The following is a 20,641-nucleotide window of genomic DNA, read 5'->3' on the forward strand; positions in this document are numbered from 1 at the left end:
AATCTTGAGTCTTCTGTAATACAGACTTATTTCTGAGCTACACATTTTGTTCCAAAGAACTTTACATAACAATTCAGAACAGCTGTCCAATTGCTGTTCCTGGACTTTCCTGACCATGAATTTAGTTCTCTTGTCTGGTCCACTGTCACAGAAAGGGGTATTCTTCTTGAATTACATTACATATAAGGCTAATTAAAATAACCTCTCTTCAATGCTGAGATAGCTAGTTCAACCATTCTATATGGCTATGTTCTTCTACAAGGTAATGTGAAAAATTCTAAGCAATGCTACAAAAAGTTTTGTCAGAACTGCTGTATGAGCTTCAGAGGTGGAATAAACATTAGCAGATTATCACATGCAAATTCTTCAAGGCAATCATTTACATTTTCTAATACATTTGAGAAGCTCTTATCTATGTTATCAAAGCCCACAGTATGCAGCTGCAATAAATAATGGAAGATCTAAACTTCAAACAGTAGGATTGCCTTTTTATTCTGCAAGCAGCTAATATGAAAATAGATTACACCTATAAATATCGTCCTTCCTGTAGCCAGTGTCTTCAGTCTGGAGTAGCCAAAGATAAGAACCTGTTTATAATAGTAAATGAAAACATTTTGCAGTTTAGAATGTTAAGACTGAAATAGTTATGACCTTGAATACAGTTCCCTACATCTTATGTATGATATTGAAGCCCTGTCAGAGTTGCTAAAGACAATTTTTATTGTCACTTAAATTGTTTTGCTTAAATTATAATTGATTATATTCTGGCCATCATTAATACCTGACTGTCAACAGTACAGAATAAACTGAAAATCTGTCTTCATCCTAGGAAGCAGATGAATGGTAAGGCAGAACTGGTAGGAAAAGGAATCCTCTGAGTGAAAACCAATACTTCCCATTGCTTTAGCCCTTGGCAAAAGAGACACAATACACAGGGCTGATCACATTGGACAGTTCGCTTAAGTTAGAAGTCTAAGATGTTTAATTTTTTGGAAAGCTTTTTGCCAAAAAAAATGTAATGAAGAGTTCTCATTATACCGCTCTGCCAATGTTTTGGCAGTGGAATACTGTGGTTCCAACAGTGTCTGCATATGGGCATTTGTTTAAATACTCTTGTTTAACATTCCGATAGTAAATGGAAAAGGAAAAAACTGAAGTTTTAACACAATGTTCTCAAAATTCTCCCTGAGAACATGAAGTTGAACTTATTTTTTCTCCCACATTAAGGATTTGGCAACTGAAACTCAATAAACAGATATGCTGATAATGTCATTCATTAACAAAGCTGTCGATTCATGCATGGTTATTGCTATATTTGTTTTTAGAGTTAGTATAAGTAAACAGTAAAAATAATTTACTTTAAATAACACATTGGCATACACACAGGAACTCAATGCATTCAGTGCTACATGTGAACCTGTGTCAGTTTTAAGGCATTTTCATAATGAATTACTGAGAAAGAACATCCGAAAAGGATTGTCATTATAGAAATTCACTGGAAGTACTTTTATTAACACTTCTTTATAGTACTATGGAAAGGTATCTGTAGGTAAATACGTACTAGATGCAAGGATTTAATTAGTTTAAGTTTAAAACTCTCCTTACCTTCTATTGCTGACAGTAGAACGCGAGAATGGTCATATGCAATTACATTTGCATATCTATTCTTTGGTTTGTTTACTTCCAGGTTAGAGTGTTCCCATGTGAACTGCTGACCAGGATCAATAGACTTCAAAAGAGAAAGAGAAGAAAGTACGAGGAAACTTTTAGCTAAGGACTACTTACTTGTTGTATTTATATTGATTACAAATCATATGATCCCATTGTTTACTCTTGAAATATTTTGCTTTTGACAGAGAATTATTACTTTGGGACACATTGTGACATATATCATATTACATAAAGCATTTTGTATTTATGCATCTGAAATGTCCATCAGGAATTTAAACCATAAACTTTTCAAATCTAAGGCTTTCTCTTCAGAAAGGCAAGGGTATGCTATCCATCTTTTATCTTTTCAGTTTGGCAAGTGACAGGTTCCAGCATAACAGAGAATGAAAGAACTGTCAGAAATCTCAAAAAGACTGGGACGAAGGGGAATAAATAATGTTGTCTTTCTCTATTACTAAGTGCACATGTTCAAACAATTCAGCACCCTGTTAACTAAATAAACTCCAAATGGTCCTGAAAAAGTTTTCCAGAAGAAAAATAATGTTGTTTCTCTTCTTTCACTTTGATGCCAGGCCAACACATGATACTAGTGTGGCTCAGGGAAGCAACTGCATATCATCCAGATACAACATGAAGAGATTCTATTTTTTATCTCCTTGAGTCATAAATGAGAGTCCAATTCAGGCATATTTGAAATTTTAATGATCTCTGATCTATACACATAACTATATGTTCCTAGAATCACTGCTTATTTCCTGCTTTCTTCATGTTACAGGATGGAGTTACTGAAGCTTGTCACACACTCCTTCATCCTTCACCAGTAAGAAGACTCCAGACTCTACTACTTATTTCTACCTCTATGGCTGAGGTATACATACAGTTGGGTAAATACAAAATACATAACAGATGGTACTTGCTTATGCCTGCTACAGCAGTGGCTGCATGAAAGGTCATCTCATACTGAGAACCCACAATTAATCACATATTGTTTTACTTTCCCTGGCTGTAACATTAGAGACGTTAAAACTGTTTCAACAACACATATATGCAACTATGTTTTGTGACTCATGCCCTTTGCTTAATGCCGGTAAAAATCAGCAGCTCCCTATGCAAGGTTGCTGTATATTATAAAAAAAACAAAACAAAACAAAAAAAAAAACCAACAAAACACACAGATAAGCCTAAATGAGGCAGTTCACCGACACTATGTTCACTTTCCGTGAGTAGTCCAGCCACAAAACACAAGCTGGAAACTCCATACTGCCCCTACTGCATCAAGCCATCACTTCTACACCACTTCTACCAACTCCTCCCAGGGCTACAACAGCTGTGAGTCCACTTTAATGGAAATGAAATATGACCTGTAATCTATTACAGTAGGATTTATTAGACAATGAACATCTGCAAAATTAATTAGTGTGAGCTGTAAGGATCTATCCCTTAGATTAATAATTACTATTTGGCCAGTCAGAAAACTGCTTCATGCTTACATATTTTTACATGTGTTATAAAATTTATTTATGTAACATTCAGAGAATGACTGTTTCTTTCTTGAGATCATTCTAAAGATACTCACTTTTCTTGGCTGCCTGATAGAGATGTCTTAGAATACCCCAGCATTCCTGTTTAGGAAACCAAGTCCCACTAGCTTATCTTTTTACTAATACCCTAGACTCAATTAACTTCTGTAACAGTTACTGACTAATTTTCCTGACTATTTCTAACTTTCATTAGAGTCCTCTGGAGCTGGGACTGAAGAGTTCTCCTGCATAACCTAGCAGCGATCTCCTGAGCAAAGGAGTGTGATGGTTCAGGTTTTGGCTCACCATTTGCATACTGCTTTTCCTACAGTAGCTGAGGCAGAGTGCGTGGCAGCTCCTCCCTCAAGAGGAAATGAGATGGGACTTTTTAGAGGAATGAAGAATAAATGAAATGCTTGGAAGCATGATGAAGGCCATGAAAATGTTTCTTGTGGTTTTGATGTTATTCCCTTGACTTCTATCACTGTGTGTGTTACTAACAGTTCAAAAGGTGTTCTCAAATGGTTTTCAGCTCTGAATGAATCTGATTTCTTTTAATTTCCACATAAATTCTGCCCTCCAAAACTTTTGTTCTTTTAAAAAAGCAGTATTTGTGTTCATCATCTTAGCAATTTGTGGGACTAAGTTTAACATATCTTAGTATGTTAATAGTATTAATATCGTGTTATTTCTAAGCTAGTAATTTAAAAGACTAGATACTGAAAGTTTTACAAAACTGTTGATGACTTTTTTTCAAGCCTGATTGTGTTTTCTTCTTATATATATAAACAACAAACTAGCACCCAATTGGTATTCTGCCACCTGCAAAAGTACATATCATTCCTGTGCTGTGCTTAAGTATAAACATAATAACCTGATCCTTCCAATATTAGGGCTTGGTCCCTCTCCAGCCAAAGCATTACTTTTTTTATTACATAGTTAAATTCCTAATTACCAATAAAGCAAGTGGTTTTACTTTGTAACATTTTTCTTCCATTTTCTTACAGTTTAGTTTCATCACAGTAATGTTCTCCCATCCTCTGAAATGGAAGGCCGATAGAATTTTGAAGCAGGCAAGCACTGTTTGTTTCATTTAAAAACACAAACATTTTTACCTTTACTGTTAAGTGCTATTTATTTAATCTAAGGTGAAAAGAAAGAATCTGGACCACATTTCCATCAGCACTGGGAAGAGGAGTGTCATATGTAATATACATCTTTATCATCTGACCAGCAAGCAATTCATCTACATCATATGGGTTGGAAAGCAATCAAATTTACATAACGACTTCTCAGCAAAGAATATCCCCTCTTACTTTTTTTAGCGAATGGAGGTGAATAAGGTAACTTATGAAAGATGTTTGCAGGTCAAATTTTCAGTATTTTCGAAAGTAATTAGTATGAATTCAGCTCAGATTTCTAGTAATAATTTAGAACATAAACATAGTAATCTCAAAATAAACAGAAGATGTTCTCAATATATTAGTGCATTATACGCTAAATAAATTATTAAATAAAATCAATTATTTGACCAGGAATAAAGCATATCTGCACTGTCTGTGACTACCTAGTCAGAAATTTTTGAGGCATATACGCAAACATGTTAACTAAAGAGCAGCCCAGTGCCCCATATTGAGGCAACACTGCCCTACATTGTTTTAGATACATACTGAAGGAGACACTGGGTGTGATCTTTTAGGTTTTTACCTACAGTGTACAAACATCTGGAAATGAATTCACAGTATAAGATGTCACATATACCTCTTCACATATGACAAGAAAACCGGAAAATAACAGAATAAACTGGCTGACTAACATGCTACTAATTTTGAGTCTGGACTACAGGACTTGGGCTTTACCTTATAAATAATAAAAAAAGATGTATACAAATTAAAATAGCCCATAAACAATCTATGCATAATTATAACTACTTGCAAACAGAAAGTTTAAGATGCATTTTTGCATATACTTGGAAAAGTAAAAAAGCGCTTAGAAAATTAGGGACTAAGTAGATCCTTACCCACTATGAGAAAGAGCTTCAGTTCTATATTACACCTATTGTTAATGTGAATTTATAGACTATTAAGAATACTTTACATTTAAAGCTTAACTTCAGCTGTTTGTTATTACTCTTCCCCTTCTCATTCCTTACTGTTTAAGTGATCTAAAGTTGTCTTTAAATACCAAGAAAAAAATCAAACATCAGCTTTCTCTGTCACCTATTTGTAGAAGTAGATGAGGATATGATCATCATAGCAGCATACTATATTCCTAATTCACTTATTTGTATGATGTATGGCCAGATGGTGTAATTCAGTGATTAATATTTAGGCCCACATGCAGACATAGTTAACATAAATTATGTCAAAACCAGGCAAATGGACTGAACTTTAATCTTTACTGTTTTTCTCACCAATCTGAACCACTTTGTGGCCTTACTATCCTCCCACAAAGCGCTGTTTTGTCAAAAGAAAGTTAATTATATTTCCTCAGACTTAATAGCCACACTGGAACAAAGAGTAGAGTGGTATTGGCAGACACATTTCAAAAGTGTGAAAGACCAATAACTCATGAATAACAAGTCTGTACTAACAGTTTTAATGAGTGCTTTAATGGTTTAATGGATGGCACTTTAATAGGATTTCTAGTATATTCATTCTGAAAGCCTGCCTTCAATAAAGCTGTCATTAACAAAGAACTGGATTTCTTCATAGCATAACTGTGTAGTATGGGTGCTTTGTGCAAAAGAAATAAAGATATCTGTAATACTGTTATTGCCCTCCCATGCTTTGACTTATCTTTCAGCTATTGTGTTCTAAATGGTTGGATGTGGAAAAAAGTCTGATCTGTTAATGGGAAAAGACTTGAGTAATATTTGCTAGTACAATGCATCATCCATAAAAATTAGTTCTTTGACTACGAATCATAGTAACCAAAATGTGTTTCCAGAAGAATTTCAAACCCCCTTCCAGTAACCTCTGTACCTGCTCATTGTGAAGATTTCCTTTATACTGCTTAAACAAGAGGCAAATATTCCCTGCTGTGATTGTAAGACTTCCAGGAGTATATCCTGGTACAGTATTGAGGAAGGAATAATTATGACAAAATGCCATCCTTCCTGGTGTAAGCTGACATATGCTTGCCTGTCCTGAATCAGAGCTCTACTACGGGTCACTATGCCAGCAAATTAAAAGCTATCAGGTCTGTGTCCTTATGTGTGTCATGTTTTCAGCTGGGACAGGCTTAGTTTTCTTCCCAGTCTCTGGTGCAGTGCTGTGTTTTAGATTTGGTGTGAGAACAATGTTGATAGCACATGGATGTTTTTGGTTATTGTTGTGTAATGTTTATACCTAGTCAAGGACTTCTCAGTTTCTCAGGCCCTGCCAGCCAGAGGGCTGGGAGACACAGGAAATTGGGACGGGACACAGCCAGGAGAGGTGACCCAAGCTGGCCAAAGGGATATTCCATACCATGGGATGTCATGCTGAGTATATAAACTGGGGGAAAAAGAAGGAAGAGGGCACATTTGGCATTATGGCATTTGTCTTCCCAAGTAACCATTACGTGTGATGGAGCCCGGCTTTCCTGGGGATGGCTGAGCACCCGCCTGCCCGTGGGAAGTGGTGAGTGAATTCCTTGTTTCTTTCTGCTTGTGTGTGTGGCTTTTTCTTTACCTATTAAATTGTTCTTATCTCAACCCTCGAATTATACACTCCCTTTTCCGACTCTCCTCCTCATCCCTCTTGGTGGTGGTGGGGGGTGGTGGAGGACAAGCGAGCAAGTGGCTGTGGGGTACTTACTAACTTAAAGTTACTAGGTGGGGTTAAACGGATTGTGAGTTACTGCATAGGTTTCACAAGCCCAGATGGGGAAGGTAGCATGTCCTGTAAAGAGACTCTCAGCACTGTAGGTGCTGTGTTTGAGGCTGCAAATTAAATCATGAAAAATCACTGAGTCATAGAGCAACAACCTAAGACCAGGCAGAGAAAGAAGAATGAAACCCCCCAAATTTTAGAGGATGTCAATGCAAATAGACTGTAAAACTGGACAAGATAGTCAGCTACCCATAAAATTGAACAGTTTGACCCGCTTTTACCAATGTCAGCAACTGCAATGAAAAGTTCCTATCATAGCTCATGAATCTATAATAGGTTGCTATCATATTATGCAGGAAACTTACTAATAGAATGAGATTTACATACTACATTACCAAAATATGAATGCTAGATGCATGAACATTAATACATGATCATGGAAATTTGCCAAATGGAATTAAATTTTCTAATTAAGGCAGAGCTTTTTACACCATGCTGTAAAGGCTGCCATTTTCAAGAGATATGGGGGGGAATAACCCTCATTTTTTGCTAACTAAATAGTCTTTGGAACTCAAATACAATTTTGCATGGCCCTAAAAACAGTTAAAAATGCACAGATGAGACATTTCCTGTTGAATCTCAAAGGAAAGTTTTTCAAGAGTAGCTAGAAATACAACTAAGGCTTTTGCCAAACTGTTCTCAAGAACAAAAGTATTTTCTCTGCAATGTCAAGCTAATATTCCTATGACCAAATGAGATCATGTAAAATCTGATGCCAGTGGAATTAAACAAGCTATATATGCATATAACTAAAGTACACTTAAGGAGGAAAACAACCATTCTTTGAACACCTTTGAAGAAGAGTCTCTATTACATAAAAATCTTTAGAAAACCTAACTTTTTAAGAACCAATCCCACTGTTCCATGTTTCTTTGCCTCTGGTCTTAAACACAATTTGCTTACTCCCCATCTGCAATTAAACTTTGTATGTGATACCAAAAACCAGTTGTGGTGGAAATAATTTTGTGTTGAAAGCACTCAACTTCAGGTAGCAAATAAATATCAGGAGCAGAAGAATACCTGAGTAGTAAAATGCTTTGTTTATTTTAAATATTTTTTGTGACTAAAGCATCCTGTTGTTTTGTTTTATATATTACATAAAATACAGCAGCTCTGAAACACTAAACTTTGGAATTGCCTCCTATGAGGCAATGGTGTTTCTTTAAATTTTCAAAGTATTTTTAAAGCACTGGCAACATTATTATTTTTTTTTTGTGAAAGGAGTAAAGGAGTAAAATTCATAACTGATTCCTCCATTGCCCTCCATACCCCCCCAAAAAAATATTGTAAATTAATCTTACAAAGAGCCTCCCAAAAAACTCAGTTTTACCAATAATGACCTACACAGTCTATCCTTGAATAATTCTTGCTGTAAGAAATGGACTACTTTTCTCTTCCTACACTGCTTTCAGTTGGACAAAATAAAACTGACTTTTATTACAGTACTTGACTATTTAAACTGTCTCTGTGGAATTCCTTGGCAAAATGGCATTAGATATCAGACCAAAACACAGCATTCTAATATGTTAACACTAGCTTTCTTTTATCAGAATATTGTCTTAATTATATAAGCATAAACAAATGCTTTTATCCCAAGGAAGCACTCACAGCACAAAAGAAGGAGATAATATGGTACTATAAATCTTGACTACTGCCACTTCGGATTCCTGCATTGTCTTTAAAATTCCCTAGCATAACTATCCCGCTGGCTCAGACACAACCTTTGGTGGAACTAAGCACCAAATAAACTAGGTGAATGCTACAGCATAAGTGCTACTAAGAAGACAAACAACTTCTCATAGTTCACTGAGTGCACTAATTGTTTCTCCACAAATGGAGCACATCCTACAAAAGTAAAGTTACAGAATACTAATACATGATGTTTATAATATTAGAAAGTGGAAACTATTGTAAAGAAAAAGAATAGAAAACACATTTTTGCTGAGAAGAAATTGATTTTTACATATGAGTCACTATTATCTGTAATGGTATGCCAGTAAAGTGCAGCCATTTCTTTGGTACAGATTAAATCAGTAGGTCGTCTGTTCTTCATGGACTTTTAAAGTGTTTTATATCAATAATAAGTTTTGTATGTGCTTCTACTATATAAAATTTATTGTGGTTTAGTGTCCACTGTTTATCTTGTTGCAGCTTGAGATACAAAAAGATAAATGTACTATATTCAGTATATTGTCTTCTTATCACAAATCCTACCCAATGATACTGAAAAGCTACAATAAAACTTGTAGTAGTACAGCAGTGTGGCACACAGTCAAAATGCATCTTCATCTTGTCTAATACTCAGTGTTAAAGCAAAAGACTGGCTGTAATTTACAGAAAGAAGCCTGATGAGGAAAACCAGTAAAATTATATACAACTTCGCATAACATTAGTTAACTGGTGCACACACACATAGACAGTAAATCACACTGTAACACATAGAAGCTGGGAGTGTAATTTTTGTGGTGCAGTGACAGGTTCTCACAAAAAATAATGGTATGAAACTGAATCTTTCTCCTTAAGGATGTGAAGCTATACTACAGATCTCAGATAATAAATGTGAAACTATTTTACATAAGACCCAGGAATCTGCTTTGAAGGAACAGACTTTCTGTTCTACATTATCAGAGGAAACAATTTTACAAATACATCCAGTGTATTACATAAAGTAGGCAGACACAGCTCTGATACATCTATCTCTGTGACCACTTTTTATTGTTAAATGCTGAAACGTGAGTTAAGAAGGAGATACAATAAAAGGTCAGTCACTTATGAATATGGCTTTCTGCTTAGCAGCTGTCAAGTCCATATGGACCCTTGCATTACATAAAAATCCCACTGAAACTGCCCAAGTCAGCAAAAGCTTCATAATAATCAGCTAGGGCTAAGAACCCTGCCTTTAAATTAAAGAGTACAAAAGAACTATGTGACATAAAGGATATGCCATGCTAACAAGGTAAAACAACATCTCCCTAAGGCTTGGGGATTCCAAGCTAATAATAATTAATGAAGTATTTTGAAAAAAATATTTTGAAGTAGAAATTAACTTTATTGAGAAGAGGACATAGCACTATCTATGCTAAAACTACAAAGCCACTTTATCCAATAGGTGAATTATAAGTTTATTTAAATCTTGCAATAGTCATAATCTTTAAAGGCTTAGCCTCTGTTCTCCCATGAAATCTGGTATCCAAGGTAAAGTTGTGAGAGAAGTATAATGACAGTTCATAAAGGAGAGGGGATATAATAACTGTTCTCATGATCATCCCCTGTGAAAGCTGGGGTAGGAGAAGCCCTGAAGAAGCCACTAAGAAATACTAAGAAGACACAGAACTAGTTTCTGAAGACTTCTAGAAGTAGGATCTCCTCCACTCAATGACATCAAAGCTTAGAAAACATTACACAGCTGGAAGACAGTCTTCCCTGGAGAATACACTCCCTTTACCACATCATAACAATGCAGGAGTCCTACTTTTTTTCCTTTCTTCTCCACCTGCTCCCCATCCCCCACCCCGAATATATAGTTTATTCTGTGCATATTACTCTTTACATTTTTGCAATACTTTCCCAACTTGCCACACTACCCTGGGTATTCCTTTTGAACCAGAGTGCAGAGGGATGCAGTTTAGACTTATAATGTCTTCAATAATAATTTCAGATTGTTTCTCTATTAGATTTCACACAGCACAAAAAGGAACATGTTCTCATAAAAAAAAAAAAAAAAAAAAAAAAAAAAACCAAACACAAACCAAACCAACCAAGCACCAAAAACCCAACACCATAAAAACCCATTTGGGAAGCTATTTGCCAGAAGAATGGAGAATACTGCGTTAAACAGGTCTACAAAGAAGTTTTCCTTCAGCTTCCCTAGGAGGGTGCAAGGAAATCAGTTTCATAGAAAATGATGCCACTGTGTGTAAGTAAATCAGCAGAAGAGACAGCATGTCGATGTGTGCCTTCTGTGAAAGAACAATTTTTTCTTTCTTTTGGAAGTGGTGAAGAGAAGGGGAGGTTTCTGCCTGTCTGAAGAGAAAGCTGGAACAGGGAAGGAAGTGATATTCTTCCAAATGGAGAAGATAAAACATAGGCAGTTTCGATCAGAAATTCTGAACAAAAGGCAGTGGATGGAACAGGAGCAAGGATGGAACAGGAACAAGTATTCAAATACTCCTGAAGAGCTGCAAAGGATGCATATAATATGAAAAGATGTGTTTGAGTTGTGAAACAAGTAATTATTTTGAAATGGTAATTAAAGTAAGATATGCTAAAAATAATTAAAACGTGTTCTTGAAATGGAGTTAATTTCCTGAAAGAAGTTCTATAAGCTGGATGAGAAGTCAGTGTTCACCAGGAAACTGTACATATATATCTTATTTTATGGTATCACAAAGTTGTCGTAACAGTTGTTGTGTATTATCAGGCTATTTTTGAAGATTTTTATCCATGCAAAGTAAGAAACTCCATAAAAATAAAAATAAAATAATTTAATCCCAAAAAGGAAAGGACATTACGAACAAAACCCAAAAAACTATCAGTGGTAACTGATGAAAAATCTTTGTTTCTTTCAATAGGAGTTAAATGGAGGACTTCATTACTATCAATAAAGGTTGGTGGTTTCCGGCTGCATGTTACACCTTTATCTCTTGAAAATGAAAAATATCTCTTTTTCCTTCTGTCACCAGTTCAAACATTATCTGAAGTGATAATAACTGAACTGTTACCATGTGTAGCCATTTCTGCCTTGGAACTGGATAGTTGCTTTTAAGGGACATTAGTCAGGGCTGTTGCTGAAAAAGAAGGCCCCAATCCCCAACAACAAATGTTCCCACCAGCTCCCTTGTGCTGGCACTAGAGCTCATGCAGCCATGTGGTGAGCTAGTTCAGGGAATTGATCCAACTGAAAACAGCAAAGAAAAATAAAACAATTAGTTTTCAGCTGAATCTATTTCCTGAGATAATCCTTGAACAGCTGCGCATGCACTAGTGCCAGGATTGGCACAAGAGAGACAACAGGAATGCATAGCCAAGACAGGGAGATGACTTCCAGTGATCGTCAAACTGCAGCTTGAGTCCACCGCCTTGACTAGAACATGAAAACAAATAGCAGTGCTTTTCACAAATCCTATTTCAAAATGGATGAACCTTGGACTGGACGGAAATGAAGCGGTATCTCTAAAGCTAGGATTGCGAAGATGGATGTTGAACTGCCTTGGGCAAAGTAATGTGAACGAAACTTGATGTTGACCTACCATTGCCCACATTTCAATCTTGAATGTATGATCATTCTGCCCCAGATGGTATATTTTGTAACAAAAAAAAAAAAAAAGAAAAAAGAAAAAAAAAAAAAGAAAAAAGTGAAAGCTGGGCCTTTTACACAGACTGGTAAAATGATCTAGAAGGACAGATACCAAGACTTTAATGATTTAATGTATCTTCACAATGCTGACTATAAATGGTTAAGATTACATTCCTAAAATGACATTGATGATTTAAATAATAAGAGAAATGTAAAATACCAAAACTTTTAAGTTATATGACAGTGTAAGAACCATGTCATCTGCATGACATGCCCAAGACATAGTAAAAGTGTATTCTTTATTTTTGTGGAAGTTATACTACATTGTATGGCTTGCAATGACACTTTTTATCTATTACATGGAAAGTCTTCCTACACAGATATTCCAAGGAATTTCCCCACAGTACAACTGGAAATGATTGTCAAATTCATACCACATTTTTTTGGTGAACATTGTGTTACATATATTTCCCTGTCTTATTTTTTGTATGCTACAGTCTTTGTACTTAAGAATGCAGGATTTACACACCAAAATGTGAGAAGATTCTCCCACATTTTTTGTGATTGCAGCACTGAACAGCAGTCCTAAGATGCTCTTCAAATAAATTTATTTTCATGAATGTTTGAGATTATACTTTCCTTTTGACATCTAATGAGATTATTTTTTAAAGCAGTCTTAAAGTCTTTTTGAAGAGAATATTCAATTAAATAATAAGTAATTGTAGTTCTCTATTGTACTAGTTAGTACTAATTTTTAACATTTCCGGTCAACACTTTTAAAATACATTGGGAATTTATAGGATCTCATGCAATCACGTTCCTATGGAACCAACATGTGGAAGTCATCTTTGGTGTTTTTTATTGCACTGTCAGTGTTCGTATGAATCTTCAAATATAATAGTCCTTAAAATAATGAAAGAAACATGGGCTTTTATTCTGCCATGCTAATAAAGTCTGGGGAGTTTTAAGCAAGGATTAGTGACACAACAGACTATAATGGAAGTACCATGTCAGTGATCCCTCTGGGAGCTGTTAATCCTTCGATCACTGACACAACTACCCATAACTGCTCTAAAGAAGCATTCTTTTTACGATGGTTCAGTGCATACTTTATCCACAGATTTTTGACATAGACAATACTGGCACTCAAGAAACAGCTATAATTTACTGTCTTTCATGGATGGCTATCTAAGGGCCTTTAGCCACAAATTACTGACATGAGAGGATGTTACTCTCCACAGTACCACTGTTTGGGGAGGTATCCTACTCTCTTCCAGGTAAATTCTTTCATGCTCTTATAGACCATCATTCACAGATTATCAGTGTGGCATTATTGACAGAAGGAAAATACATTGTCTTTTATATTAGGAAAGCCATCAGGCAATTGCAGATTCTTTTCATCTCTGCAAAATTAACACAGTGGACTGTAACTTCTTTGGAACCTGTACTGTATGTGTCTTGTCAACATCACACAGGAGATTTTTAAAATAATATAAGGATCTTTTAATTGCAGAAGAGATGGATGTTTGTGTATATTTTAAAAAGTGCTGTATCATTCACTACGCTACTTCAAGTGTGTGCCCATGGAATATGCCTGACATGAATACTCACAAAAAAAGAATAGATTATTTCTCCACCTCACCAACACAGCCATTTGTACACAGGCAACGTTTTTTAACCATGGTTTTAATATCTTATAAAACTGGTATGATCAGCATGGGTACATATCAGAGAAAAGTCTAGGGAAACAGGAAGCATGATGTTTTAAATTATTTGAATAGTGAGAAAGTGGGGAAAATTACCTCATACTCCTGTGAGAACTTCAAATTGTCATTTGCTTTCAATCTTTCAATGTGATCTGCAAGTTCCAAGACAGGTATTGGGGGATGACTGGCCATACCTGTTGAACAAGAAAGATGAACAGAATTTAAAGTCAACTACAGTGACGGCATCACTCTAATATTCAGAAAATGCAGTAGTTAGAATGGCTAGAAATGTGTAAGTAGTAAAGATGTCATGTGAGAGAAGCAGGCAGATAGTTCAGTTACTGAAAGCAGGACATGCTCTGCATAGATGAGCTATGAAGCTAAATTAAAATAAGTTACCAAGCATATCCCCAAAGCTAACACTCCTAGTGTAGAGGAAAGAGTTACTGTAGTATGAGTCAATGAGGTTATCTAGGCATGGAAAAATGGGACAGTTAGACCTGATGTTGATCTCTGCTTTTGAGTAATGACTCTAAATGTCATTTCAAACTCATTCTCCTGCACTGCATGAAATGGAAACTCCATTGAATTAGATGAGGAAAGGTGAGCTGAGAAACAAACACTGAAAGAGCCCTAAAGGGGAAAGAATTGTGTTTTGACAGAAAACAAAGTGACTTATGCATAATCAAGAAAAAATGAACTTGAAGAATGAAGGTTACCGAGGTAACCAGAGACACCTGAACCTGCAAAGGAAATGGTAAAAAACAAAGAAACCTCAAACCAACATAAAACTAACTTACAAAGTAAATTATAAAAAATGAAATGGATAGCTTGAGGATTAATAATAATGCATCAAGGTACAGAAGACTGACTACATATTCTGACTAAATTGGAAATACTTAAAAGATTTAATGAAATTTTGAGGTGACTGACATGCAACTATGAATGACCAGAATAACATGCACCGTTGCTTTTAGACAACAGTCACTGAAGACAACATTGGACATCAGACAATCAGAACTTCAAAAATGTTTTCACTAGTAGCAGATTGTAGAGGCAGGGGTTGTACAGTTTGGCTGGACACACATGCTGACTGCACTAGTACCTTAAAGTATGCTTAATCTGAAACCCCATTTATCAACCCCCAAACGGACCTACAATCTACTTCAGGTGTAAACATCTTTGTCCATGATGAAGATATTGAGTGAATAAGAAGAAGAGCTGGGAATCAGAGATAGAGATGGGCATGGAAGGAAGTATGGAGACAGCAAGGCAAAAGAAAGACAGAAAAGATGTGGGGTCAACTAGGACAATTTGCCAGCTGAAGATTTGCCAGGAAAAAATTTGTGAACATGTTTGTTTCATGCTATAATTCTTCATGACCCTTCACCAAAATGCTTACATTCTTCTCTTCATGCTTTATACTATCATACCTAAAATGAAAGTGAGGTTTCAATCGCTTGTGGGAAGAAACCAGAGCTGGCTAGAAAAGTTAAGCTAGTGAACCCCAGGATCTCTTGAAATTACAAAGGGAAAAAAGTGATGACTGAAGGGGGCTCAAGCTGGAAGCCATGTTGCACAATGCAGTTTGCTTTGTCACCATGAATTTCAAGAGCATGCCTACAACAGTTAACTTGCACTTCCTGTAAAAGCAGCTGAAAATGACCATGTGGTTACAACACAGTCACACTATAGCACGTTTTTCTTTCTTTCTTTTTCTTTTTTTTTTTTTTTTTAATTCTTGTTTTCCTTTTGATTCTTTGATATTTCAGACATCATACCATAGTACAAAATAACGTGCAGCAGCACTGGCCCTAATTTTTCTGACCCTATACATGTATATTTATTTATTACCTTCATAGCACATCTGTGATGGCAAGACATTATTTAAAGTAGATATTAAGGCAAGCTGTCAGTCAACTGAAAAAGCAGAATATTCAGATATTAATGGGAAGATTTCTTATACATTTCAATTAACAAATTAGTCCTTTAGTGCTAATTTATTTGTTTGGTTGTCTCCCATTTTCTTAAAAATTTCACTTAATACAACTTGGCTACTCTCAAAATGAGTGTGGGTGACAGTCATCTAATAATTACACTGATTGATCCAGATCAAGCACCCCTATGGAAAATATGTGAGTGAAAAGGCACAAGAGAGCTCTAGATTGATCCAGAAATGGAGGTGGACTGATGTACATCTAAAACAGTGCTTGAACAGAGAAAATAATAGAGACAAAGATGTTTAGACCTTTTCGAGCGAATCGTGGGAGAGAGTTATTATCATATAAGGACTGAGTGGTAGTTTGGCTAGAGAGGGAGGACACAGAGCCAATCAGGGAGGCGTAGGGGACTGAATTACTGCTCAAAGCTGTAAAAAGTAAAAGCCAATCGGAAACGGGAAACAAATTAGTAACAGCAGTAGACCATCATAACCAATCAATCTTGCACATACAGGCACTTCAGAGACATGCACAAAACAGCGCCTGGAAACTCAACTCAGAAGATGTCTAAAGGTCAAATTACCCTACTGTAAACATAAAGGACATAAAATCAAAGAGAATGAGACTGGCTCATGCTCATCATGTGATGAACCTGACCAAATTACCAGCATCATGAAGAGAAATCTCAATAATTAGCTTACTGTGAAAGGACTATTTTTTTAAAGATGCTGAACATGCATTCTTTTTTAGACTACTTTTGTTTATATGCTCCTTTATATGCCACTTGACATTTCTAAGGGGAGATTTTGTATTAAACATTTTGTGCAAATGAAACTTGACATAAAACTTCCTTTTCTATGGAAAAAAAGGAACTACTTACTGCTTCAGAAACTGGCAAATTTTGACTGCATATAATCCTTTTCTCCACACCTTTTAGGTACTTACACTTGAACACTTACTAACTTCCTTCAAATAATATGGTGCAGTTAACTTACGAAGTAATTGCATTTGGTATAGTTTAATCTTTTAAATACATAAAATGTGTTCTATTGAGATGATAAAAGTAGCTACTTTTCAAAAGAACTGCTGGCAGACTTTTGTTATCTAATCAGTCTGTGAGTCATAATAAGCATCATAACAGAATATGCTATGAATGAACATTTTAAGATCTTATCTCATGCAAAAGCATGAAGCTCCTACTGAGCTTAACCTGAGTTGCATGTGAACAACAGGTGTGGAACTTGACTCAAAAAACCCACCCAAAATACAGCTAAACACACTTATTTTTGTGGCTACAAACAAGATAATACACTTATTTACTGACACACCTCCACATCAATCAGCATATGTTATGAAAACACAAAAAAATTAAAGACAATATAAGCTAAGTTACAACAGATCCTGTGATGTGCTACAAAGTCAAAAGAAACTTCATGCTGAAAACATGCTTTCAAACTTCCTTTAAAATAAGTTAAAAAAAGGAGATAAAACCACTTAAAACCTCAAACAAACAAACAAACAAACAAACTAAACTAAAAACCACCACATGCAAAACAGAGCTGAAATTTTATCTATAAGAAGCTTTTATTTCCAGATTTGGTAGAAGATTACCAAATGTGATTGATCTTATGCAGCCTAGTATAACCCGTTAACATGAATTAAATGAGAATGTATGGTTTAATTACAGTGTAGAATTATCTTCTGGTTAATTTGTAGTAAATACAAGACTAAGGAACACAGGATAACATATGTGCCACAAACTTTAAGCAAAAATTGGAGAGCAAGGTCAGAATTCATTTGTATATTAGCAACCATTAAACCTTTTAGGTATACTACTTTAGCCCTCTGAAACAAGTGGGTGTTTTGGCCTTGTTAATAGTGTGTTTAATTAGGATTTTGTTTATTGCCAGGGTTTTATGACGGCTTTAAAAAAAAATAATTAAGAAACACATATTTATTTACGAATTTGGACCTGTAAGTTGGAATGCCCACATTAGTTAGATTTAAAGTTAGATTTAAACAAAGTGCTAGCATACAGACTACAATCTAGACAAACTGAAAACATGATACATCATATTCACGGAAATTTCTTTACAAAATTAGTTGTATTTCAGGTCCACATTGAATTAATAACCTGTAATTCTAAAAACCTAATTTATTACATCCTCATTTTTACTTAATAACACAAATAACCTCCCACACACTAATCTATGTTGATTAAGCTATTGTCCCTTTATAGAAAAAGGAATGAATCAGTTAACAGATGTCACTATTATTGATACTTACCCTTATCAAAAAGGTAGAATGAAATACTTATTTAAAATTTGGTCATGGAAAGTAGAAAAATAAGAAAGATGACTTCAATTCAGTAGGAATTTGGCATCCATGAAAATTTAGCAACTATGCCTTTAGTATATTTGACAAAAAAAAAAGTTACTTTAAAATCTCTTTCATACAGTTAGAGCTAAGCCAGAGAGTGATCTTACAGCTTGTGTACAAAGTTAAATTTACGAGATTAGCTTTAGAGAAATATATCAGCCTGCTTTAGCTATTCTAAAATAGTTACCAATGTGCATATAATATTGCAAAATGAAGTCACTTTTATTCCAGAAGAATTTATGTTCTTGAAAACTAGATTAATTATTCTGGAATGAATGCAATTCTTGTTCTGCATCAAAGACAGCTCTACCAAGCAGCCCTAGGGTCTCTGCAGCTTTTTGGCAGAAGGTCCAGCTCTGAGTGAGGTGTAAAAGCCGTGTACGCTGAGAAAAGGGGAAACCTAGTTTACAGACACGGATCTAAAACTGTTTAATGCAATAACAGGTTGCAAAACTATTGGCTAAAATCCAGAGGAAAGGAAAAGAAAAAAATTACTTTTACAAGCTGAGGAACTTTCAGCTCCAGCTCCCAGCTAAGCAGACTGATTGCTTCAGGGTTTGAAAGCAACCAAGTGGGATATCAGAAAAGTGCCATTTGCACTCTGAAGCCTGTACCTCCTTCAGGTGCCTGAATCCTTCAGATGAGTCAAGTTCACATGAAAAGCTGTATGTAGGATCACTCACTGTGAGAAAGCTATTCAGGTATGGCTTTGCCATGGAGACAAACCACAGTATTTCTTTCAGCATTGTCATAATTCTCATAAACAGAAATTCTGTGGATAAACCAAAGGAAGAAATTTCCTGCTATCTTGCAAAGCAGGTGACTAAATCCAGACATAATTTTTTTTTCCCACATTTGTTATTTGCACCTTTTTCCACTGGATCTGTTTTACCCTTTTTTCTGCCTTATCTTGGAAACAAGTTAGTGAAACTTCCTTAGGGACTGAGGGATTCAGTGTTTTGTGAGCATTTATCTAATAAAAAAAGCAATCTTTAATTCAGAGCTGTAAAAATTGTTTATTTTTCCTGTATTTCAAAGCATCTTATTTAGATTATAGAAGATAATGAAATAATTGTTTAATTGGCACCCAATTACACAAATTACTTTATAAGTGTGACATATACTTAAATGGGGGAAAAAAACCCAGTCACTTTTGAGGTATGACTCAATTTAGTTCTTTGGCTGATTGGTTGATTGAAGTCTGCCTGAGCCTTGAGTCTCTCATAACCCACTCAAACCACATCAGTTATTTTCCTCTATGCAAACCTGGGCTTCCTCATTTTATGAAACCTTTTGTGTTGGTTTAATTATTACCCCTTCCCTACCTTTACTCTCCCATGTAACATAGAGATTTCGAAAATCTGCAAACCAGGTTGATTATCTTAACGCTGTATTTCACAAGGAACTTGTAGAATGGGAATAATGTGACTGGCTTTTCCTCAGCTACTCCAGTTCCAGAAGAATAACAGACTTATAAATGAAATCCTGCATGCTACAGAGAGATTGGGTATTTTCATCTTTACTCAAAGAAAACTTGTCATAGCTGTGATCCACTCAGTGGCATATGAGCATATATAACAATTGTATGTTTCTGGATAACACATATGAACATTGGATTTTGTTCTCAGATGTGGAACTGTGGACTATTCCAAATGGCAAGAAAAAATGTTAACATTATCTATGGAGTTACTGAGTAAAGCAACAGATGAATCTGATCCTTCCTGGACAAGGTAAGATAGGAAGCCCTTTAGGTAAGTACTAGAGTAGTGAAGAATGACATTCTTTGTTAACAGACAAGAGAAAGTGAAAAGAAAGCAAGACGTTTGCTGTGCTGGTAGTTTAGATTGGATTTTTACAACATCTTCATCCTGAATAGACAATTTTACAACAGTAAAAAATAGCTGTGCCTAAATCATTGCTTAAATATCACCAAAGATAAAAAAGGCTTTCCCATAATTTCTTTCAAAAACTTACACCTAACCACCTGCATCAGGAACATTTTGTACTTGTGGTTAGAAATTCAGATTTACCACAGCAAGGGTTTTTCTTTCAAATTATTTAGATATTTTTATCTGATCAGACCCTTCCTTACACAATATATGATCGCTAACATTTTTGGAAGGAGGCTGTTTAGAAATCTTGTAAAGTATTACATTTCACAGCAACCCAGAATTTTGTAGGAGCATCTCATTCTCCTCTCCCAGTGAAAACTGGTAATTTGGATATGCCAAAGTAATTTAAATTTTCTTCTCTA

The 20,641-nt window shown here is 35.4% G+C and overlaps 1 protein-coding gene across 20 annotated transcripts in view; it reads right to left on the reverse strand.

The window, feature by feature from the left end:
* Positions 1–20,641, reverse strand: part of PTPRD (protein tyrosine phosphatase receptor type D) — a 467,311-nt gene that overhangs the window by 61,203 nt on the left and 385,467 nt on the right. For 19 of the 20 annotated variants that reach the window (XM_080372008.1, XM_080372009.1, XM_080372007.1 and 16 more), the window contains 2 exons: positions 14,165–14,262; positions 1,606–1,729 (listed from right to left, as the gene is read on the reverse strand). In XM_080372008.1, the coding sequence (XP_080228134.1) occupies positions 1,606–1,729; positions 14,165–14,262 (222 nt within the window). Of the gene's footprint in view, positions 1–1,605; positions 1,730–14,164; positions 14,263–16,316; positions 16,437–20,641 lie in introns of all 20 variants that reach the window. The other variant, XM_080372005.1, reaches the window with a different exon arrangement.

Source organism: Falco punctatus (assembly GCF_963210335.1).
Source record: "Falco punctatus genome assembly, chromosome: Z".
Classification (NCBI taxonomy): Eukaryota; Metazoa; Chordata; class Aves; order Falconiformes; family Falconidae; genus Falco; species Falco punctatus.